Source organism: Nansenia antarctica, assembly GCF_963989245.1.
Source record: "Nansenia antarctica genome assembly, chromosome: 5".
In the NCBI taxonomy this organism is placed as follows: Eukaryota; Metazoa; Chordata; class Actinopteri; order Argentiniformes; family Microstomatidae; genus Nansenia; species Nansenia antarctica.
In genome coordinates this window covers 11936669-11956668 of record NC_137690.1, presented here as the reverse complement: position 1 = coordinate 11956668, position 20000 = coordinate 11936669, and the positions used below count along the sequence as shown (strand labels likewise).

General features: G+C 41.8%; 1 protein-coding gene across 1 annotated transcript in view; it reads right to left on the bottom strand.

The window, feature by feature from the left end:
• The window catches only part of edil3a (EGF-like repeats and discoidin I-like domains 3a), a gene marked incomplete at its 5' end in the record, with an annotated part of 111471 nt that overhangs the window by 8943 nt on the left and 82528 nt on the right, over positions 1 to 20000 (bottom strand). The window contains 2 exons of the mRNA XM_080532563.1: positions 18713 to 18897; positions 19347 to 19491. Of these exons, the coding sequence (XP_080388689.1) occupies positions 18713 to 18897; positions 19347 to 19491 (330 nt within the window). The remainder of the gene's footprint in view (positions 1 to 18712; positions 18898 to 19346; positions 19492 to 20000) is intronic.

The following is a 20000-nucleotide window of genomic DNA, read 5'->3' as shown; positions in this document are numbered from 1 at the left end:
GAGCTTGCAAGTCAATACAGGTAGAGAGAAACTGAGGCCGCACTGTACTGTATTGGGTGCTGTTGCTCAGTTATGGCCCTAATTCATGGTGATGAGTGGGACATTGCTAGGAATTGCTATGTTCATCATTCGCTAGGAATACACAAGTCATGAGCTTCCTCCTTTAAAGGCAAGGACTGTGCAGGTCCTCGCCTGTTTGTGTAATGAAGTGACTGCTTCTGTTTCTGAGCGGGGCACGACGATGTATATTTCCTCCGGTGCATATAAATGGGTTGAAATAAATAACCTCTCTTTTATAATTACAACAGCGACGACAGCCTGTTTTGCATAACGGGACCCCAAAGAAATGGAGGTGTGTGCCATGCTTTGGAGGTGGTGGAGCTGGCATTCACTGAGAGTGAAGCAACACCTGGCCTCGTGAAGCTTTGATTACCTCTCCAAACACAGAGCAGAAGAAGTAGTAGCAGAGGTGCAGTAATCTCATTCGGACCATCAGTGATTGTGTCCGCGAACCAAAAGTAAAGGCGAGAACGCTTCAAGCGGGAGACCCTGTAATTGCTATCACAGGTATGGTTTAGCGGTCAAATAAGACGAACGAAGTGACGAAGTCACAAAGACACCCAAGTACCTGTCAACATACTTCCAAAAAGTGAACAACGTCCACACATACAATACCAGAGGAAGCTCAACGAACCACGTTCAACCGCGTTGCACCACAAACAAGGGGTTAAACTCGTTTGCAAACTATGCAGTAAAAATGTGGAACGCCCTTCCTATAATCTTAAAGGAGTGCAAAACACTGCCCACCTTCAAAACCACTCTCAAAAAACATTTACAGGAGGCTGCAATCCGTAACTGGACCCTCTAAATCAAAAATCTGATTAAAAGACCCGAACTACCCACTGTACATACTTTGTGTTTTGTCCCCCGCCCCCACCTGTGGTGAATGTCCCCACCTGTCCTACCCGCTGTACATACCTTATGCTTTGTTGTATTGTTCTTCCCATGATGGATGGATGTTTATCTTGTAGATAGTACTAGTTATTTGTCTGTATTATCTTGTAGATAGTACTAGTTTTTTTTGTCTGTCTTACATGTAACGATGAATTGAGAATCAAGGACCCCAATTGAAATAAGCCAGTGGCTTTCTTGGGTTTTTATCCTGTTAGTTGACATTGTATGTAATATGTACTTTCATGTACCTACTTCTGCAAATCTTCTAATAAAGTTTTCAATCAATCAATCAATCAACGACCACCGCCAATGAAGCCATCGCTCCTCCTCTCTCCTCTCTCCCCACCCCCAACACTTCGATAGCCCAAACTAAATTAGGGGGCAAGATAAGCTTGTTAGAGCCAGGCTCCCTCACTCCTTCCCCTCTCCCCAATGAGCCCCGTCAGAAAACACTTATCTAAGGCACACAAGGGGCTTTTGAAGTCTTTGCGGCAACCTCTGGAAGCTCTTGGCAGAGAGAGAGAAATGCCACAAATCAATCGCAGCATTATTTTGGTTTTATTTCACTCTACCCTCCTCAGGCGGATAGAAGACGACACAAGCGAGAAACACTTCCCAACACCAGTGCAAAATAAATGTACGTATTCACAATCAAATGAATTCTGGATAATTAATTACCATGGCCTGTACCACCCCTTTAGGGTGCTGGAGGAGCTCATAGCGAGACGCCGAGAGGCGACACATGCATGGGTGGGAGAGGCAGAGATACAAAGAGGAGGAAAGAGAAAAACCCATTGTCTGTTCATTGAGATGAGAGTAGGCATGTAACCCTCATGTCCTTATTTGAAGTGGTGGTGTATTTGGAGGATGAAAAGAGAGCAATGCTGCTTAAAAAGGAATCAAATGAGGCCCCAACTCCATACTGTATAGGCTACATCCACAGCAGTACACTAACAGGCTCCCCCAGCTAAGCAAATGTAATTGTGTGTGTGTTGAAGACTCATTTAATCTAAACTGCTCATATACCCTGACCCAGTTTACAGCTTGCGGGAAGTGTGTGTGTGTGTGTGTGTGTGTGTGTGTGTGTGTGTGTGTGTGTGTGTACGCGTGCATGCACGTGCGTGCATGTGGGTATGTGTACAGAGCAAACAGCAGGAGCCAGAGGAACTGTGAATACAGCTCACACAGGCATGTGGACTCGACAGGATTGCATCACGGCTCATCAACCCCACAATGGAGTAAATATAATTTTAAACCAGAGGTATGAGCAACAAGAGTAGACCCTGCAAAAGCATCCATGCTTAGAAAAAATGAAAGAAAGTAGTTTAGCAGGAAGTGCCGTATTTCAATAAAATAGCTGGATATTGCAGCATGCAGACGTTTGTACTTCGCCTCGAGTAATACTGGAAGAAAACGGACTTGTGCACCCCATTAAATCAACTGTTTCTGTCAATACAGATCCAGACCTACTGGACACAAAACAGGCTCCAAGCATGGTCTAGAAAGTGTCTCAATGGACTAAACAGGTGAAACCACAGGATATGGTAGAAGAGCCTTTTGAAGAGGTGGTCATGTTGAGCCTTAAGCCAGTTGATTGGATAATCATAGTCTTGACTCTAACTCCCGGCTGCACTCAGGTCAGCCCTACTGGGATCTACCACATGGTACACACACACACACACACACACACACACACCACTCTCACACCTTTCATGTCCAGTATTTCCACATGAGGTAGCAAGATGTCACATAATATAAGAAGACTGCTGAGCACTGACATGGGGGGTGTGTGTTCTGTTAAGTAAGAACTGTCGACAACTCCTTTGCCCTGGGGCCTAACTCACAGCAGACGTACCACCACGAAGTATGGGCTGTGTGCTCCCAGAATCAGCGTGAGACCGGCTGAGGCCAGGATGTGCTAAGTGCCAGACACGCAAACACAAAACGCCCTTCTTCCCTCTATTATCGACCAGTGTGTGCTGTGCTTTTAAAAGTGCCAAATGGGGCCTCCTTCCCTTGGTGGGGTACAGACGTCCAAAGGTTGTGTAGTTGTGGCCATGCCAAAACCACTTCAGGAAATCAATTACATACTGTATATTGTTTGATGTTGTGTTGTTTTGAAACATGAAGCGTATGAAGAAAGATAATATGACCAACGCAGATTGGTGACAGACTAGGCTTACTGTTAGATCTATTGGCATCAAGCCACACTAAAATCAAATACTAGGCCACCAACAACAAAAGCATATATTGGATTATATTAAGCAAATAGCATCTGGTTTCTTGACCTACTCTACTCTAAGGAATGAATTACAATAGAGCTGCATTACTTTTTTTTCAAAATCATTTAAAGCTATGTGTTGACATAGTCTCATTTGACATCAAAAACATAATCAGTATAGTAATACGTCCTTGTTTATTGTAGGTATGTAAAGGTGAGACTCATGTCATCTCCTCTTGTTGGGGAAATGACAGACGGTGACTTTATAGTTCAAGGGTGTATTCTAAAGGAAAGCCTTAACACACAACAAATCCAAGTATACTATTTAACAAACTGAACAGGGAGCAATTAGTTTCACATGGCCTTGGTATTAGTATGCATCACACCTCCTCTCCTCTCCTCTCCTCTCCTCTCCTCTCCTCTCCGACCACTTTCTCCTTTCTTCACATGGGTAAAATTAGACCAACACTTTTCTATTCCAGAATAACTACAGTACAGTATTTCCACTGCTAACTGGAACATGTGAAACATGTATTCTGCTTATGTATTTATTATTATTATTATTATTATTATTATTATTATTATTATTATTATTATTATCATGTACCGTAATGTATTATTGACCAGGTCTCTCTTGAAAAAAAGATTTAACCTTGATAAATAAAGGCTAAATACAATTCTACAACATGTAGGAAGTATGAGACAGTTATGTGCCTGTGTGAAGAGAGAGCGTAAACAGAGTGGAATTTAATGCAATTAAGACAGCTGAATGAACTCCACAGCTTTGCATTTTGTGGGAGACATCTTCTGTATACATAATTTAAACCAATGAACCCAAGCTAAGTTCTTTAGGCATAAGGTAAGCATAGATGTGGTGAGAGAAGAAAAGAGATTGGAGAGAAATTAGATTCTAAAAACTAAATTAAGCAGGGACGGGGATCCATTTTCAAATCAAAGCTTCCATCAAATCCACTTAATAAAAATGGCAAAATTCAAACATCTTTCTGGAATACAAATTCTACATGTTCTCTTAGGGCCTATGGTAACAGAATAAGCCCTGCTTGTCTAGTTAACTAATGGGGAGAGGAGTGGGAAGCTGGAGGGGAATCAACCAGGGCGATAAAGATTGTTTAGAAGTATTACACCACAGAGGGTATCCATCGCCTGTACCATATTTGCCTGAGTGGAGTGAGGGACTCTGATCCATCCGTGACCATGTGGCCTAGCCGCAGCAGTGGAGTCTGGGGAATGTCACACAGTGTAACTGTAAAGTGGATTTAGCTGGTGATTGGGTTAGCAGACTCTGATGTAACCAAGTAATATGTCTGTAGCCTCTCTTCATCTAGCATTAGTATGGGCATGTAAGTGCCTTCAATCAAAGAAACAAATTCATAAAAAAAAGAATTAAGAAGCATTACGTAAGGTATAAATATATAAATAAACACTCCCTTTTTTATTCTGGAGCACATTATTCATAGCTCTCTCTTACTTTCTTTCTCTCCTCTCATGTTTATCAAAGCATTCATTGAGTTAGCTTTCAGTAGCTAGAAACTCAGCCATGCTGCACACACATGCACGCACGCACGCACATGCACACACACACACACACACACACACACACACACACACACACACACACACACACACACACACACAAAACCATGGTGTACCATATATGTAGGCGGAGAGCACAAAACGCAGCAAGACCTCACATTATATTAATCAATACTCACTTTTCTCCAGGCTGCTCCAATTGAATCATAGTATTGTGGTGGAATTAGGAATCTCACAGAGTGAGCAGAGTTGTCAGATCAGTACGGGCTGCTAGGGCCGATAGCAACTCATTTCATAGAATTTAAATACAGTTCAATAGAAGGCTTGGTTTCCTGAACCTCCTAGTATTTTATATGTATTTGTCACAGGGCCGAAGATTATATTGAGAGCACAAGTTTTATGTTGAATGATTCACAGTAACTTTCCATGAGAGCACCACACCTGTTATCATTTATTGATACAATCTTGATTTCATGCTACATGGAACATTTCAGTGGACTTTGAAATGTTTTCTGCTGAGACAGGTGTATGTAATAACAGGCTCAATACATATTTAACCACTTACATAAGGCTTCATTAAATGTGCTGATATAAATGCTGATTCACTGGTAATTATAGAAAGTTGATGACAAGTGTGGTAATTAATACACAACAGTATCATCACATACAGTTTGTTACTGACAATGTGCAGCCTTTCAGTCGACTCGGTTCGACACATCACTATCGGACGCACACTCTTGTGTACCTTATTCTGAAGATCCCTATTCAATCAAGCCTGGTAAAGGCTGGTGACACTTGCACCCTTTTAGAGTGTCTAAACTAGAATCCTGCTGCTCAGCTTGATATTCAAAGAATGTGGTAAGTTCGACAGTTTTCACCTTGTGAGCACCGGTTAACTCTCTGAGCTAGCAAGCTGACACAAGAAGGTTTGTAGCTAGATTGTGTTTTTGCAATTCTTTGGAATTGTTGAACTGCTGCTAGCTCGACTATAATTCCTCAGGTTATTTTTGAAACTTCTAGGGCCCCTGTGTGTGCTACTGCTTGCACTTGGATGGTTTTGACTGAGTAACTGTCACATCAGCATGTTCAGTCTCCCCCTGGGTCCACCACACAGTGTCACAGGGCTAGAAACTGCAGCTTGGGGGCCCAGCCCCTGCCTTCATGTGGGTGGTGCAATCAGTTGTTGGGAGAATAGTGGTAGGTCCAGAAGTGGTTTGCTGGATGAAATGGCGTGCTTGCGGCATCCCTTTATTGGTGGGGCTATCACCTGAAAGTGTCTGTACCCGCGTGATTGAATAGGGGTCTCCGGCGAAAGGTACACAAGAATGCCTGTCCCATAGTGAGGGGTCTCCCTCATCTCCTTCAGCGAACCTGGGTTAAATTTGTAACCTTTAGTTCTTGCATACATACTGTATAACAAGGACCTCTGATATAAATGTACTTAGGTGAACACGGAATAGCTTGATATTACATTTGGGAGGAATGTCTTATACAGTATACTGTACTGTATGTTGAAACAGCGAGATACACATGCAGAACACACAGGAGACAATCTCAGATGGGCTGATTTGAGTCGAGGCGCCTTCAATCCCTACATTGCAGTAGATCCCCAGATTAAAGCCGCTCTGCAGGAAACTCATGAATCAATCATTTCAAGATAAAGCAGATACATGCGACCTGAATGTATCTGAGAGAGAGAGAGAGAGAGAGAGAGAGAGAGAGAGAGAGAGAGAGAGAGAGAGAGAGGAGGTGGGGGAGCCTGCTAGAAGATTAGATTGCTGGCGAGATAATGAAAGGAGAGGTGTAACATTAGCCAGGTTCAAAGAGGAGATCTTGCATTTTTAAGATGTGATGGGATGAAGACACTAAAAAGCACCCAATTGAATCAGTCAGGCAAATGGATGTAGCGTCCCCACGGTAACTTCATTTGGAGGCTAATTGAATTAGTGCTCTAGCTGCAGGGGAATTGAATAACATAGAGAAAAGTAAGGGCTATATTGGACTGGATTCAAATGAGACTACACCAATAATATTTTAATGACATTTACATCAGGCGTGTTGTTCAAATTAGCTTAAAATACTTCTAAGGTTATTCCTGGCCTCGCCTCCTGATTCACAGCTGATGTTCCCATGACTATAAAGGAGAATGATGTTTTGCTAAAAACAAAGGTTTCAGAGCAGCCACTCATGAACATGTTTGTCTCTATTAAATACATTCACCCTGGAGATAACCTAATTTATGTCACAATGATAAGAATACTGTATGAGAAAGAACACACACATGCACAGACACATGCATGTATGCATGAACGCATGCACGAACGAATACACACACGCACGCACACACACACACACACACACACACACACACACACACACACACACACACACACACACACGCACACACACACACGCACACACACACACACACACACACACACACACACACACACACACACACACACACTCTTATTTGTCACCTTCATTGGATATCACAGCTGTGGCTAAATGGCTGTGTGCTTCTCTCTGATTGCATTGGAAACCACCTGGAGACTTTGTCTCTGTAACAGTCTGTTTCTTCAATTAGTTCAGCAAGGGAACTTGGCCGCAGGTGCTGTTCCTATTGATTCCCCTTACACGTGTGGAGTAATAAGGCAAATAATGATAAAATGCAGAGCAGCGCAAAGAATAAACAATGCATTTGAACTGATGAGTTTTTTGGAACGCTCATGGTTTCCATGTCTACAGGGACGAACTGCCATGATGAATAGTTTTGACAAGATCAATAGCGCCAGGCTAGCACCCTAGCAATGTCAGGCTATGGTGGACCTTGAATATTCTGCAGTCGCCAAATGCCCAGACTGAGTAATCCCGCCGCGGGCTTAGCCTTGAAGAACATATAGAATATTGTCATGATCGTAGCTCTCCCAGACAATCAACAAATATCTCTTAAATCACTTGTATGCCACTTTTTTTCCTCTCAGAGAGCTTTTCTCCTGTTCAAAAGGAGACAAGCTCCATCGTTGAGTTGTGTACTGCATAAACACTACAGACGAGATGTGAGTTTCAATGGGGAAGGAATTAAAGCCCTTCATTCTCCGGTGTGTCTGAAACAAACATCTAGCTCATTCTATTGATTAAAGAAATTGAGTTTGTTGTCAGAGAGCTGTGTTCCACCGATTTCATCATTGGAAGCGGTGTGTCTTGCTAAAACAAAAACGAGTCAACATAATACCGTGTTTGATTATCATACAAGTACACAGGAGCGGAGTAAGAATCAATCTACCATTCATTCTAATGAATGCCCTTGTTCTTCTCTTCTGCACATGGGCAAACACACTGAGTTTAGGAATTAGGAACCGTTGCTAACTTGCTTTGCTAATACATGTGCTGTATACTCAGATGGTATACTAACTTCCATTATCGATAATTACAAGAGAACTATCTGAACATTGTCTATGCTATACAGCGTATCATAATGTTGAAGAGGTTATATCACACATCACAATAGCAGCAGAGCAACTGACTTAGGGTCAATATTGAATCTAGAGGAAAAACAGCAGTAAACGAGGCAGATACCTACATGAACAAATGCTAAATGAATGCATGTTCTGTTTACTTAAGATCCATATACGCCTGTGCCCTTAAAAGGGCTTCAGGGTTGTGCTAGGATTACAGTGTGTTTTTTTTCTCCATATCATGTGCATACTTTCTGCCAAACTCAGACATACATATTGTAAATAGCCTGCAGCTTTCAAACTCCCCTGCCTTCAATCCTATGACCATTAGAGAGAATTATAGCAATCTTCATTGTTTTCTGTGAGCCCTTACCTGTTATGCCCTCCCACACACACAAAACATCTGTTGAGTTGAGAATCAGTTGAGTGGAGATATGTACAGTTCCTAACACAATGATAGGCGGTGTTGAGCATAGTAGATGTTATATACCACAGTGAGGTCTGAAGCAGCAATCATATATATACTAGCAAAAGCATTATTTGCTCAAATACTTGAAATCATTATAATGGCTGTAATACAATAATTGGTCTATTTTAAAGCTTTTTAAAATCTTTGTTTCAGCTTTGATTCCCTGCCGTTAAAACATGTGTCTGCACGACACAAGGGCACTCTTGTCCCCCCCAGTCCATGACTCACATTACTCTGTCAGGCACATGAATGTAAAACCCCGCCAGATTAACAAATAGCCAACAGAGGCTTGGACTTTACTGTGTCAGGCTAGCGACTCACTGATCAGTGACTAAGGCAGCATGCTGCATTTAACATGAGCACACAGGGCAATTACTGGTCCTGACTGGTTATTTCAAAGTTTTCCACAACAAAGTTATTTTTTCCGCCGAACATCATCAGAGCAGGGAGTAATTATCAGGTTGCCACAGACACTCACCACACATATTTATCACTGTACAGGAGATAATTGGCTGTGAAAAGGGGGCAGGGGCATAACAAACGAGCCGCCAGAATGGGATTTATTTTATAGCTTGTTTATAACCTCTGCAGTAGGTTGTTGAGACCAGAAATACATTGATACATCTGAAGGGGCATGATGACCTGAACATTGTGCAGGTGGTTTTGGGCGATGACTAGCTCAGTTGTGTCCGAAATGGATGTTTGTTATGTCAGTTCATGTGCTCTTCTCGGGAAAGAACTTGGAGCACAAGAGCAACTGTCTGCGCAATCGTTTCGTACTATGTACTTTGTAAGGTATTGTAGCAAAACCTTCGAGCTCAGAAGTGAACACAAATGTTCAATTGTCTCCATGTCTCCATGCCAATTTTTATCGGCGCAAACAGAGCTCGACAGATCTGGTCGACTTCAAAGGAAAGACATAAAATGGGCCCTAGCATCAATCGGACTCGCCTTACAGCCGATAAGCTTGCCTGGACCCCCGCTGTCATTTAACATGTTATCCTTCCCTGAGTTCACCATAACACAATTTATCAATGCTTCAGTTATTTACAATGAATACTTTACAATAGAATTATTTCATTCTCTACAATGCTTATCATTCAAGCAGCAGGTGTTCAGTGGGGATGCTACAGTACTGCACAGAGTGTATGGCTGAGAAGTTAATAACATATCTTCACAACAAGGAGTCCTCTAGCATGGGCTCTCTGAGATATACAAAAGGGCCTTGTATTACATTTAATCTTTCTCACAGTGTTAACATACGGCACTGCACCGGAAGAGCAATCACAGACCACATTTCATCCGTCGTCCTTTACCACGGGGACAAATACGGTCGCAAGTCTCAGAACAGGGGCTTGCACGTGGTCTACCGAGGTGAGAACAATTTGTTTAACACTCCTCAGCTAAGTCATTTACAGTGGCTCTGTACCATGACGTGCTGAACTGGACCTGTTTACAAAAACGAAGCAACATACTCCCTAATGCACATGAAAGCATAAAGATAGCCAAGCACATAGCTCCACCAGGCCAGGGTCAGACAGACTGAACATCTGATTGATGGTAAATTTGATTCAAGCATAGATTGTGAAGGGTGTGGTTCCATAAAACTATACACAGCAAACAAAGCCTTGAGAGATGATGCATACCGGGTCCCTCTGCACTAGACATCTCACTGTGAGAGAGCCAGCAATACTCAACTAGATGTTCGTGCTGAATTACACACACTCTCCATCATCGAAGCCACAAGAGACCCCCCCGCCGTGGACCTACGACATTAGATTTCCAAACAAACATCTTCATGGTGATACCACTGCATGATCTGTGTTCGATGAAATCACATCACAGTGTGAAGGCCTGTCCATGTGATGGGTGATTATCCAAATTCTGTTCCGTATATCGGCCTACACAAAACAGCAGCTCATCATTCATAGCTTATAGGTCAGGTTTGACAATGAAATAGTGTTTTAATGGTTTATTCTGTTCCTGCTTCCACACCACAATCTCCCAGGTCTTGTGGACGTTGAGTAACGGCTGAGTTAAACATTCCGCGGAGATGAGAGGAATGCTCTCGACACAAATGACTTCAGCTTCAGGCACTCTCGCTCACTCAGTTCATAATACGGTAACAATGATTACACAATGAACACTTTTCTTACAGTTGTGCTTCTCAGTACGACCAGTTAATAACATAGTGATGGGGGAGACGGGGTGGAAGAAGGGTGTCCTAGGCAGAGTACCAACATCCTGCTGGGATGCGACTGTAGACTTTATAGAAAGCTAGAGACTGTCTCTTTTAGAAAATCAATGCAATCAATTCCAAAATGAGGATGCATTAATAACCTTTTAGTATTTCCTAAGAGTGACTCAAATCAAGACCCATTGCGATTTCATTATGTTCTAAAAGGTGTTGAAAATTATAACTAATAACTGAGTTAATGACAAAATACTGTATTCATCATTGAGTGGTGGGACCTTCAGAATGCCCAGTTAATAACACTTACAATAACCACTTACTTATTGGAAGTTATAAGAGGCAAAGCACACTTGAGGCATTCTGCTCCACCTATTGTTTGTGAGTCTGAAGACTGTTTGGCATAACCAGACAAAGTATGTACTGTACTTGCCAAGTTTCACACGCTTACTTTGCTTAAACAGGCACAATGTGAAACTTCCATGCGCTATATGGACATGTTAATGTGCATAATTAACTAATCAGTTTATGCCAGCTGTTTCTGCCAACATTTGGCAGCTTGCTCTGATGGCTTCCAGTTTCCCCTCTTGAAAACATCTTGAAAAATTCGGGTTCAGGCTTCCCATGTGTAATCTTATCTTTCACCGCACATGAAAAGATTTGGCTTGGATAGTCACCAAGTGCTAGTACTTTTCTTAGCCTGTGTGTTGTGTTAACACAAATTTGAATTTAGTTAATTATAAAGTATCATTCATTACAATGTGACTTATAACTAATCTATATTGGTATAAAAAGTCGCACACACACACACACACACACACACACACACACACTCTCACACATACACACCCACACACACACACACACACACACACACACACACACACACACACACACACACACACACACACACACACACACACACACACACTCAGGTCAGTCACAGGACATAGGTAAATCAATTGAAAGCCTGTTCTCGTACAATGCAGGCCAGACTAAAAACAAAAGAAACCAGTTAAAACAATATAGACAGAAAAGAACAGTCTCTCCTCAGCAGTTAATATGGCTATGCATCTTTGGTTCACTTGTTCTGCAAAAGGGCTGAGTGAGAGTGGAAAATTGATTATCATTCCATCTATTCCTTTTATCTCTCTTCACAATGGTTCTGGAACCTTCACCCTAAAAACTCACCACCTATGAATATTAGTGCCTGGTTCTAATTGTTCTTTCCACTTCTTCAAAACCATTTGTGTGTCAAGTCTTTCTCGGTTGCTTGAGTACATTTCTTTAAGAGTATCTAGCTTTTCAAAACAGTTAACACACTCCCCTAAACAGTTAACACGTTTGCCAAAACACCACATTTCTTTAGCAAAATGCATTGTAACTCTCAATGCTTAGTATAGAAAATAGTGTTAGAACACATGTCACAAAAATAAATCAGTGCTCTAAAACAGTAGCCTTTGTCATCTAATGAAATGTTCAACCCACCATTTATTTTGCAATGACACACTGAATAGCAACTATAACCATCAATATACATTTCATGTTGTACAACTTTCATTTGAAAACAAAGGTGAAAAACAGTAAGAATTTCACGGAGTAGAAACACGTTGTACTATATACTGTTGTTTATGGTAATACTGCACCTGTTACAGAGAATAGGATTGCTTACTATAAATATAATTTATCTTAAATAATCAAAATCAAGGAGTCTGTCAGGCCACATGTTACATTACTGTGAAGAGCTAGTTGACCTGTTGAGCGATGGGAGTTTACATGTATGGAGTAGTGATTAACTATAATGGGAGAAATAGCTATATTTGTGAACGCACAAACTGAGTGTTGTTTTGTGGGAACACACAAAACAAAACATACTCTAATAATAGTACTAAATAGTAATAAGTAATACATCTTATGAAGAGAGTTGTGTGTACTGTTTTGCAAAATGGTGCTTAACATTAGCATTTTGTGTGAAATAATGAGAAATGACTTAACTGTTTTGCTGACAATGTTACTGTTATTGCTGTGGGCATGTGAACTTCAGTTTCATACATATGGTGTAAGCTATAGAGAAAAAGCATCATCTCAGTTAATGCCTTTGGTTATGATTTGATTCGGTTTTACCACATAAAAACGGCACATTCTCCACTGAGCATCAAAACCCACCCTCTCATCCCACCACCTCAAGGGTGTTGATTTAGTAGCCACGCTGTAGCCACGCTGATTTATGGAGGTGGCGATGGGGATCAGAGGGTGAAGGATCAGGGGTGAAATGTTGTTCAATGTGTTACAGTAGGTGTGAATCGCAGGTTGGTACCAGGAGCGATGCAGAAAAAGATGGCCGGGTTTAAATGCCAATGCACACTAGTGACACTAGGGGGACAGGCAATAATGGTATGATGCTCAAAAAGGCATTTGAATGAAAAACTCTAATGTCAGTCAACTATTTTTTTTTTTTTTAAAGTGAAACAAGGTTTCTGAACTGAAAGCGCTGCTTAGTTCACTCTTCTGTTGCTGCCATCTGCGTATGGTAGACATTTATCTCAGGAGACATGTGGAAATCACTCAGGAGTGACGCATCCTCTGTCTTTGTTTGTTTCAGTAGGATAAGAAAATGGAGCTGACAGCTGTCCACTTTGTCTGAGAGACATACAGTCTGTTTGACAACATACTTTTGAGGGGGTTCGATTGAGGACCAAAACTGTTGAGTTCTTTTCTTCCTTCCACCTGTAAGTATGACCATAGAATGAAAAATATGGCATTTTGTTTTGCATTTTTTAACAGATTGATTGTGCCATACTGTACAGCAGTTGTTCTCTTATGTTTTCATTCTCAGGCTCAGTCAAGCTTGTTAAAAAACAAACTGTTGACGCATCAGATATCAGATCTTTATGACTAATGTTGTGTGCTTTGTATTCATTGTTGACACTCGTCCTATGAAAGTGCATGTGTTTAATACTTGTAGACAGATCTTTATAACATTAAATGTTAGATATTTTGGCCTTGCTGCTGTTATGTTCTTATAGTTTTCTCTGTTTTTTTGGGGACCACTTAAACGTCAAATAGTCAAATCAATTAATAGTCAAATTAACTGTGAAATTAAAAGTTAATATTGTATATTATTCCAAACCAATGTTGTACAGCAGTGATTCTTATCCAACAATCTGCTAGGATCACAGGGGGCTCAGAGAACTATTAATGGATCACTCACAGAGGGGCATCATCATGAAACAGATTTGGTAGACAAAGCACAGAGCGAGGAAACATGGATAGGCAATTAAAAACCTAATTGCAGTAACAACTAGGGCAGTGGGTATCAAATAGATAAAGTCAGACATGCGATATAAACACAGAGGTACAAGAAGCCTCATGTTTCTCCGGGTCTGGTTTTGCAGAGGCCTGCCTGTCAAAACTTTAGCTGACTCAACATGTTTGAGTGTAGTGGTGGTTGGAGGGGAACGGAAAAAATTTATCTGAGCATAACTGTCAATGAGGATATCCAAGAGGAAGGCAGAGAAGCCCTAATATTTTCTCAAAGAGCTTTTTATAACTCATCTGCATTGGTTTATGGAAGCATATCCATGCCCAACCGAGAGTCTCCATGTTTTGGCAGTCATAGTTATTGCTCATTGGCAACATCTTGATCTTTCTAGCCATATGAAAGTATGCATACTTAAGAGATACTTGCCACCAGCTGCAATGGTTCCTGAGGCACACAGGGGTTGCAGAAAAACCTTGGAGAATTAGTCATTGACAGCACTCCAGACCTCACCTCACCTCACAGACTGATACTGCTATTCTGTCAGTAAATAATTAAAGACACCTAAAAAGATACCATGTGTCTACATTTGTTTGTCTTATTTTTTTTTAGAAATAACCCAGATATACCTAGGCTAGTTTTCACTTGAAACTACAGTATAGCCCACATAATTCTCTGATAACTGATGAATGCTATGACTTCATTGAGCCAACTTGGGAAACTCTTATTTTCAGAGAATTACGCTACATCTCTGCTATCTTACAGTACCTGGTTTGTTAGTCCGATGAGAGCTGGTTCGGGGTCTTGTATGGTCAAATTCAGCCTGATGTTTCTGCAGTCTGTAAAGGTTTTTTCCGCTGCTTCTGCTGTTGCGGCTTCAATTCTCTGCAGTTGTCTTGATTAATTGGAATACTTAATTTGTCATTAAGTCTGATTAATTCCATTAATCTATCAAGTTTAAAGTCATTCAGTAATGTCACTGGGAATCAATTATTCACCATGGCAACTGGTGCGAGGAAGACATTGAACTGTGAATAGGGGCATTTACATGCATGTATGCATATCGGCACACCCTCTCAGACACATACTGTACACATCAATGCATACACAAATGTGACATGGTTTGGTCAATTGGTCCGCAAGTCAGCAGCCGGTTTAATGTTATGACTTTTCTTTTGAAAAATTCAAATACATTTCAGCGTTGTTGAAAATCAATGATACACTCGCTAGTCAACTAACACAGCTTGTTTTGTGAGCCTGCTAACAATGTAAAGTAGTGTTATAGTTAACTAGGTAGCCGTGTGGATTACTCACCGAATCCATTCCGTTGCAGTATTTTGGCTTGACTAGCAAGGATGTGTTGTGATGTTCAACAACGTTGAAATGTATTTCTGTGTTTCAAAATAAAAGTCTGAACATTTTGATTGGTTGCCGACTTGCGGCCCAAATGACCAGACCATGTCACACAAACCCTTCTCTCCTTCCTACCTAAAACCCTGGAATGTGCTGTATCTAACCAACTGTCTCACTATCAGAACAACCTCCTTGACCCCCACCAATCCGGCTGTAAGGCTGGGCACTCTACTGAGATTGCTCTCTTTGCTGTCATGGAGGCTCTCCACTCTGCTCAGGCTTCCTTCCTCTCCTCTGTTCTCACTCTCCTGGACCTGTCTGCTGCCCTCGACACAGTAAACCACCCAATCCTTCTCTCCACCCTCTCAGAACTGGGCATCTTTGGCTCTGCACTCTCCTGGTTTGATTCCTACCTGGCTGATTGATCCTACTAGGTGACTTGGAGAGGATCGCTGTCCTCTCCATGAGCCCTCACCACTGGGGTCCCCCAGGGCTCTGTCCTAGGGCCTTTAATCTTCTACGGCACTCAACTCTTCCTGTCTGACTCACATGCGGCACGTGTCTCTGCATGTCTGGCTGACTACTCTCCATGGATGTCAGCCCACCAACTCAAGCTCAACCTTAACAAGACTGAGTTACTCTTCCTCCCTGGGAAAGCCTGCCCTCTCCAAGACTTCTCCATCACAGTTGAGAACTCTACTGTAACCTCCTGGCTGTAGCTTCAGAGCTATCTGTAGCAACAGTCTGTCTGTCATCATCTAAAATGCATGAAATGGGAGAATATTATATTTGTACAGCATTCGTTTTCATTTAGGATTTCTTAGTCAAAGAAAAAAAATGCTAAGCCTACCTGTGCCATGCGCAGCATAGGATATTTACCCTCTGTAACGGTAGTGTGGTCAAACATTCTGGCCACAATACTATCCCTATGGGAACGAGTTCAAAGTTCAAAGTCCGCTGTCAAGCAACGCCGTATCGGGATTTTTTAAACTGTTCAAAATATCCCAAATAATGTGAAATAGTATACATTTACCTGTTAATTCCTGTTATCATTACACTTGCTGCTGAAAACTATCAGTGTTTTCTTCGTAGAAACAATTGCAGTTAGCTGATCAGTTGACAAGCATAAACAGTTCAAGCAGTAAGCGCATCAAAAGACAAAGCTTAATAATAAACACATATTCGTAAATACGTTCGTAAATACACTGTCGAAATCTGCTCTGGTTTCAATGTCATAGAGCACTCTGAAATCAGTTAATTTATGAACGGTCAGTTAAACGTCTTTACAAACTAACTGTAAACATGGCGGACATCAACGATAACATTACCATCATTTCGCTGTAAAAAAAACATTTTACGATATCGTGTTAACATTAACGTTGACGTTAGCAAGCTTTCTGTTGCTAACTTTAGTGATGTTGACAGTAGATACTCGTGAACAACGTTGCCATTTTCATCTTTTAAATTCATTCAAAAGAATGTTAATTCATCCCATGTATGAACATGATTATTATCTGTTTTGTTACACGTAAATTAATCGTACAGTGAAGGGTTTGAAGAAAAAACGGGCTGAATGCAAGAAGATTGTCAAACTCGATTCCTTGGAGATTACTCTTTAGATGAGCCTGTAGCTCTCCCCTGGGTGAAGTACTGAAAGTAGTAACAGCGCCACAAAACCAACCAGTGGCCAAAAATACATTACATCCGTACTGATAAGGACTGCCAATTGATATTATTTGATTATTTGAATAATACTCTCTAGAGTACCAATCAAGCCACAACCATAACATTTTGCAATGACTTGCTCGGTCATTTTTTGATTGAAATGTTCAGACGCTCTAACAACTTTCAGTGCATGCTCAAAACATGCCGGAATCGATAAGAGAATCGATAACCTTGGAGGCATACGATTCCGATGCATCGAAAAATCTGTTACTGGTTCTCAAGTGGAAGCGGTTCTCGATTAGTCACCGCCCAAACATCAACCTGTTCACTCCGCTCCTCCCCACTACGCGGAGGCGGCAGTTGCACTGCCCGGTCACGTCTCTTGGTGGAACGAGCTTCCCACTGCTGTCAAAACTGCAGAATCACTCCCCCCATCTTCCGCCGGAGACTGAAGACTCATCTCTTCAGGCTACACCTCAACTGTCCCTCCTGAGACATCTACTACCCCTCTGTACTGTTTTCCCAGTGTCATAATAATAACAATGATAATACAAAATGTTTAGTAAAAACTATAGAAATAGTGTAACTGGAGAAATAGATCTGGTAAACATGGCGAGATGGAGTCATTATTATCATGTAGATGTTGTTGAAGCCATTGATTTTACTGCTGCCAGAATCTCCCTCCTCTCGTAGCCACAGCGTGTAATAGGAGACCACAAGTTTTCCTCTTTCCACAGCAATCAATTCTACTGAGCTCCATGAGCTTGGCTGTGGCCGACCTAAGTACCTGTCTTGTCCGCCCGCACAGCCGGCGCTTCATCGCTTCTCCCTTAAACGGCTTTCTCTGTGATAAAAACATATCTGACTCCAGGCTCCAGGCAATCTAATTATGACCAGACAAGCGGCCGCTGTTGTGGAACTCTACCCTCTGAAACAAATCATTGTTTCAGAGAGCAGTCAAAAAACAACACATGGAATGTTTGTAATTGAGAGCTTTTACATCGAACGACACATCATAACTTAAAACGTTGGATTGAGGTTAGCTTATTGGGAGACAGTAGGATATACTGTATCTTGCCCTTGAACAAGTGCCATGTGTCAATTATTTACATGCCACATTAAACAGCAAATACTGTCTGTTTTGATTCATCCTTCACATCAGGCTTTGTTACGAATCCACTCCAAACGTTACTGTGTCACAGTGATTTCCAATTGTTTCTCGGGAACCTACCTCTATCCTTGTTAAGTCACTCTCTCACTCTGCTTGTAATAAACAGTGGACCTGTCGAGTTGTTGTTGTTGTTGTTGTTGTTCTTGGACATATTATAGGCTACATGCCCATAGAGAGAAGTGTCTTTGCCTGAGGTTCAGTCTGGAGTCGATTTAAGCCATTAGCTAGCCATAGGCAAAAGGCTCTCGTGTGACAAGGCTGCAGCCAAGGATAACAGGGTCACAAAAGTTTAGCATGCTAGCGGAGTGGGGGGTGTGTATTGGTTTTAAACATTGCTATGAAAAATATTCTTTGCACAATAAACATCTCATGTATGTAGATGGGTCTTTACGATAAGCAGTATCTGCAGCCTCTTACCTGTAGCCACTGGGACTGGTCACTGTGTCCAGATGTCCAGGCGTTGACCTTGCCCTGTTTGTCCAGCCGGGCCTTGCCAGGCTCCCAGGTGAACATGTCCATGTTGAGTGTTCTGAAGAGGCTAGAGGCTGTGATCTGGTAGTCCTGGACGTGGCCTGACTTCATCCCCATAGGTTCAGAACAACCTGGAGGAATAAATAACATAGCATTACATACAGTCCTCCATCTTGTTTATGACTGCAAATGACAAATACACCATATATTTCATAGAAAACTCATGTTTTTATATCATTATTATAATTAGGAATAATTAGGAAGACTCCACAGTATGACTTTCCAACAGACAATTCACTTAGCAGACTGTCACATGGCTATCACATTTCACTGCTGTGATTGTGCGGTGACATTATCGCTAGTGAGTGTTAATTAGAATGTGAACATCTTGCTTGGGCGAATCTGAAACATCTCTAAGATCATCCAATTTCCTCTGATGATGTCATATCGCATATATAAAGAGAAATGCCCCTTACCTTTACCCCTACAACATTTTAAGGTTAGAATTACATGGTGATCTGATCCCAGATCTGTGCCTAAAGGACATGACCTCTATAAACCAAAGCCAACTGTCACCTACCTGTGAGCTCACACCCGAGCAGCTCCATGCGCAGAGTACAGTGCCTCCTACAGACCTGGGGGTAGATGCGCACGTATTGTGCCTCAATGGGAGGGGTGAAGGAGTTGGCAGATGGAGCATTGTTATCCACATTTCCACGGAAAACCTGGAGGAGGAGGAGACAACACAAGTGGAGATACTTAAATGGTGGCGGGGGGGAGGGGGAGTCGATCATCTATCGGTTTATGTAACCGTCTCTCACAGTGTCTCTAGTGTCTACTCGACACTCGACAAATTGCTGCCATTCAAGGTCAATGAGCTTGAATTACAGGGGAAAATAGACCATTTTTCGCACCATTTGAGCCAGTAATTCATAAGCACATGGGTGTGTTTTGAATTAGTAGACCAATTACTTTGCCATATCTCATAGAGTGTTTTTACTATCCCAAAATGACCCGAGACAGGTCTCTGAAAGGGCCCTGGCCTGTGTGTGTGTGTGTGTGTGTGTGTGTGTGTGTGTGTGTGTGAGAGAGAGAGAGAGAGAGAGAGAGAGAGAGAGAGAGAGAGAGAGAGAGAGAGAGAGAGAGAGAGAGAGAGAGAAAAAGACATCACCATCCATGGCTAGAACAATGATGGTAGAGACAGACCTTCCTCTCAAAGACCATATAACAGCTG